A 5,507-nucleotide genomic window follows, 5' to 3' on the forward strand; every position below is an offset into this window, starting at 1 on the left:
GGCACTAGTTTATATGCCTGCCTTGCATGTCCTGAATGATATACCAGATGGGGACATGCCAGGAGGTACATTACCTATGTGCCACTGGTAATACACAATGGTGGAAGGTGCTGCCAGGACTGGATACATAAATATGTGCAACCAGGGGCGCTCCACCAATGAGGCGTGTTGAGCTACCTCAGGCGGCAGTGTCCTCCTTGTAACTCAGAGCCGAATTTCCGGTTCAACTCGAAAATTTGTCTCTTCTAGTCACTTGCGCTCTCTGCACTAAGCGACATGGACCGCCCCTGCCCTCTCCTGCGCTCTAAAGGTGAGTGCCGTGGGGAGGGGGCAGCAAAAGAAGACCGCCTCAGGCGGCATAATGGCTAGAATCACCCCAGTGTGCAACTCTTTGCATTTTATTCTGCTAACTAACTACTGAGTGTGCTGTGTGACTGTTTTCTAAAAAAGCCCTACCTTGTCGGTCAGCTTCAGAAATTATGAGCCTCCTTTAAATTTAAACATGAGTATAAACTGCCCATATGACACTACAATGTCTGTCCATCTATCCTTAACTTTCCTCTTGTCTGTTTTTAAAAGAAGAGACAAAATATGTTTTTTTTATTAATATTATTTTTATTAGGCATAACTGAGAGAAGAAAGATCCACAGGAAAGAAATTCCAGAGGAGACACTGTCCAACCATGGAGTGGTGTCCTTTGTTTAAAAACAGAAACTAATTCCCAAAATTGTGATGATGCTGGAAGATTCACATAGGCCAAAGCCTTCCTCATTAACTGTAAAAATATAATATCCGTATGAATAAGATTATTATATATATATATATATATATATATATGAAGAAGTAATATTATATAATTATGTATTAGTAATTAGAAGCAGCTCTACACAGCATGGCATAAAATAATTTAGATATATACAAAGCTTTGGCTCCTTTTGGTGCTATTGCAGCTGTTTAGGAACTACAAAATAAACTACAACTAAATTCTGAATACTGTATATTACGGACAAGTAAATTGATCCACATGGACTATGAAGATTTTCAATCATCCAGGTCATGGTATATCTAGTATAGGTAAATCTAAAAACAACTGGACTTGCTGAGTAATCAATGAAGACGTTTCACTACTCATCCGAGCAGCTTCTTCAGTTCAGCTGACTGGTGTGGGAAGTTCTCGGCATATAAACTCTTGGACATGGACTACACTGACTACTCAGTTTAAATGGCCTGTGCTAATCTCTGATTGGTAAATACATCCTGCTATCTGTCAGCTCACTGCCTATACAAGCTTTATAGTCTCTTCTGGGTAACTTTGAATGAAGTTAACTCACCGGGTATCTCCTGAGCAGTGTAAGTAGGAAGTCCTTTGCACAGAGATTCAATGTGCTGCCCATATTCTCCAATGTTAGCAATTTCTCTCTGGTTGACTGTATAGCTCCTCAGGTTGTCGTTGGATGGCTTCTAGAAGAAATAGAAGGGATAGGTACATTACAATATCAGGTTTGTACTTGTAAGTCATGCACAATGTTTAAAGTGGTTAAGATATTATAGTGCTCAGTGTGCTAGAATAGTGGGATTGTTTCTCCTGGCAGCGGCACCTTCCTTTCTCTCTAAATCTCCTGCCCTGCTTTATGTCTCAGATTACCGAGGGCAATTTTGGCCCATGAGCAACACAGTAGCAGTTACAGTATAAAAACAACAGCCTGTAACTATTGAGATGTTGAGATGAAAAGCCAAACGGAGAGAAGACATTTTTTTAAAATACGTAATTTTCTGAATAAATAGAAGCTGAAAGGGGTATAATATTAATTAGCATGTATTAAGAATTGATAGAATCTCTTTAAAGAGTGGTAGTGTTATTATTGCACATTAAATTATATAGACTGGTGAATAACTCGGCAAAGTATTCTTCACATTTACCAAGCAAGTGGTTATTGTTTGAGCACAAAGCACCAATGAAAAATGTACTAGCTGGAGCCACGTTGTCTTGTCTCACTGTGTATTCGTATAATGCTGAGATGAGAATAAAGTTTACTTTGACTTTGATGTACTAGTATTTAATTTCTTACCTTTTTATCCTTGGCAATAGCACTCAGCTGGGCCAGGCTGGGGAAGGAATCCTTGTTGATTTTGGTGACAACACAGATTTTCTTCTGAAACAACCGGGTTGCTGCAAATCCCTGCAAAATAAGAGAATGGATTGTTTCAATATCTGACTCATAGGGGCAGATTAACTAAAGGGCGAATTGTCGACAGAGATGGCTTCGCCAGGCGCAAATTCGCTACCACCACGCTAATTCACTAATATGCGAAGTTGCTTCCAAAAAGAGTTTTTTTGCAGGCAATTCCGTTTCAAAAAAGGAGAAGTCGTCAGCTTTTTTGAACTTTGATGCATTTTCGGCTCACAGGATATGATGTAAGTGACAAAAGATTGAGGAAGATCTGTAGCTGCTTTATAGCACTTTGTCTGGTCTGAGGTGGTGAAGGCAACTCTGGCAAAAGAGGTAACGTTCAGTAAAATCTGCATTTTAGTGAATTTGCGGCGTAACGTCCGTTCACCAGAGCGAAAAGTCTGCTGGTAATAGCGTGCGAATGACCGCCAGCGATGGTCTGTTTCACCAGATAATTGGCCCCTGCACCTGTAAATTGGCAATGTCCTTGCGGGTGTTCACGCTACAGAATTGTCGCTAGCGATAGCCACTTAGTAAATCTGCCCAATAGAGAGAAGTAACACAAGATCTACCATTGGTTTGATTTATACTCCGTCTGCATTAAGTTTTGGTACAAGTGTTTATACCACGCTGTTTTTGGAATAAGGGCATGTTAATTAATCTAACCAATTGATTTAACCTTGGTAGGCCTGCTCTATATAATTGTCTAATGCCGTATACAGGTATATACTGAGCAAATGAAGGAATGTATATTACTAAGTGGCATTTAAGTCTATCCCAGTCTGCTGTATTCTAAATTGTTAAGTAGGGTTGAAATAGCTTTATTAATTTTATAGGCTGCAACATCTTTATCTAACAAGAAAAGAAAATTTAGAGGTTAAACCAACATTGATGCTTCAAGTTCAAAAAGTAAACAAATATAAAAAAAATATCACTGGTTTTTCTGATCAGGTTTGAAAACAAATCAATTATTTCCATAAAGTAAATGTTTGAAACTTTCTCACTGTATTTAGAGCATGATAAACACACAACATATGGCTATGTGCTCCATGGGACTTAAGGTGGCAGTAATTTGGCACCAAATGCTGATTTGTGCTACATATAAGATATGCCACGAGTCCAATGACAATCACTCACCCACCAGTTCTCTTGAAATTATAAGGAAAACGTTATGATCATCAAAGCCAACAATTGTACCTATGGGCAGCATTTTGGCTCTGTGTATAGCAGTACTGCCTTGCAGAGTTGGGGTCCTGGATTTTATTACAGCTTGGGCACCATTTGCAAATAATTTGTATAGGTTTCCTCAAGGTACTCTGGTTTCCTTCCACTCTCCAAACACATGCAGGCAGGTCAACTGACCCTACTATATGTGTGAATGCAATAGGGACCTTAGGTTGTCAGCTCCACTGGGGCAATGAGTGACGTATAATCTCTGTAAAGCATTGCATGAAATGTATCAGCTCCATATAAATGACAGAGAAGAAATACATTCAAAAATGTCTCCTGGTTCAGCATAGAGTAGTTTGCCAGTGTACTTTGTATTATAGAGTTGCATAGCTTTTTTGCATAATAAATGTTAACCTTATACACTTTGTTGTTAAACTGTATATGTATAGCATGACTGTGTACATCAGGGATCCCCAACCTTTTATATCAGGGAGCCACATATAAATACACATACACAAGCATGAAAATGTGAGTGGAGCCAAATAAGGGCTGTGATTGGGCATTTAGTAGCCCATATGTGGACTGGCAGCCTACAGGAGGTTCTGTTTGTCAGTACACATGGTTTTTATGCAACCAGAAATGTGTGTCAAAGCCAGGAATTCAAAATTAAGCACCTGCTTTGAGGCCACTGGGAGCAAAATCCAAGGGGTTGGTGAGCAGCATGTTGCTTGTGAGCCACTGGTTGGGGATCACTGGAGTACATTATAGTAACAAACTATTGTTATTATTATCATCGTTTGTGTATATAGCATGATACATAGCAATTTATGGAGATTACTTGAGAAACATTGTATCATTCATATCAGTCCCTGCCTCAGTGATATTACAGTCTAAGTTTCAAACAGCACACAAGGGTCAATTTCATAAGGATCCAGTTGAGCTGCCTGCAAAGGTATGGGACACTCGGACACAGGAACAAGATACAACATATAGCCCTGGTTAGACAACAGATCTGCTAACCACTGCTAACCACTGTCCATAAAAAACCTGTCTCCTATATTTATGCTTGGCTTGGGAAGATGTAAGTATGTCCTGAATTCTACTCACTCTTCCATAATCGCAAATGGAATCCCAGGATTTCCATCCATCAAGACTGTTGACCGTGGCAATGTTGTTTTGATTGTTTATATTGACATTCTGAGAAACGCTGCCTCCTTCATTGCCAGAGTTATCGATCTTGATGTTCTGCGAAACCGTCATAGAAGAAATAAAAGAAATGAAGATGATACAGAAACGCTACTATGGAAAATGATGGGATAACATAATAATATGTGATACTAAATATAAGTTGTAAAGCTTCCACCCAGTCTAGCACCCCATAGCAACCAATTTATGTGCATATTTTTTTAACCGGTATAATAAAATAAATAATATACATTTTGGATAACCTTGTTTGGACTTGATCTTATTCTCAACCAGCATTTTGAAAAATGGGGATGCAATATAATGCAGTTATACGTTTACTTACATCATTTGCGAGAGAGAGAGCCACCAGGGCAGCTACAATCTGAAAGTAAATGTAGGAAAGTTATTCTTTTAACAGCTTTCTACAGGGAAAAACATGGTTTGATAATAAAACGTAGAGTCCTCACCAAGAACTTCATAGTGCTTGTCTTGTCAGTGCCTCCTGGGACAGAAAAAGGCAATGAAGTATTTCCCTAATGCATTGAATATCTTTTTATATAAATGCCCTATTTGCTCAAGGAACATTGAAAATGGAATATCTCTGAAGCTGGATTGAGTCCAGTCTATATCTCTGCTGATACGATGGTTCCATAATCAGTAACCACTGCCCATGCCTGTGTGCGATTTTGTGGTTACTTTAATGTCATTTGATTATGGGAATATCCATTGGTAGATTTAGGAAATTGATAGAGAACAAACATTTGGGTGGTACATACCAAAGGCGTTGGTTGTTTGACCAGTAGTGTGGTCTCTGGATCAGCTTGAGCACTTTCCAGCACCTCTGCTAATGATCAAGCACAGTTTCTCAATCAGTGGGTAACCTCCTTAAATGTTAAATTGGAATGAATCAGACGTGGGAGTGATCCTTGCTAATAGTTTGCTAGAGAAATGTCTATTGTTGGAGTATTCTGATCCTCACCA

General features: G+C 39.1%; 1 protein-coding gene across 1 annotated transcript; it reads right to left on the reverse strand.

Moving 5' to 3' along the window:
- Positions 1–592: 592 nt before the first annotated feature.
- Positions 593–5,065, reverse strand: gkn1.L (gastrokine 1 L homeolog). The gene is made up of 6 exons (XM_041586960.1): positions 4,994–5,065; positions 4,870–4,908; positions 4,449–4,586; positions 2,070–2,180; positions 1,332–1,461; positions 593–775 (listed from the first exon to the last, which is right to left on the reverse strand). Exons 1-6 carry the CDS (start codon positions 5,003–5,005, stop codon positions 702–704), a joined length of 504 nt encoding a protein of 167 aa, XP_041442894.1. The 5' UTR covers positions 5,006–5,065; the 3' UTR covers positions 593–701.
- Between the last annotated feature and the right edge of the window lie 442 nt (positions 5,066–5,507).

The sequence above is a fragment of the Xenopus laevis genome, chromosome 3L (assembly GCF_017654675.1).
Source record: "Xenopus laevis strain J_2021 chromosome 3L, Xenopus_laevis_v10.1, whole genome shotgun sequence".
Classification (NCBI taxonomy): Eukaryota; Metazoa; Chordata; class Amphibia; order Anura; family Pipidae; genus Xenopus; species Xenopus laevis.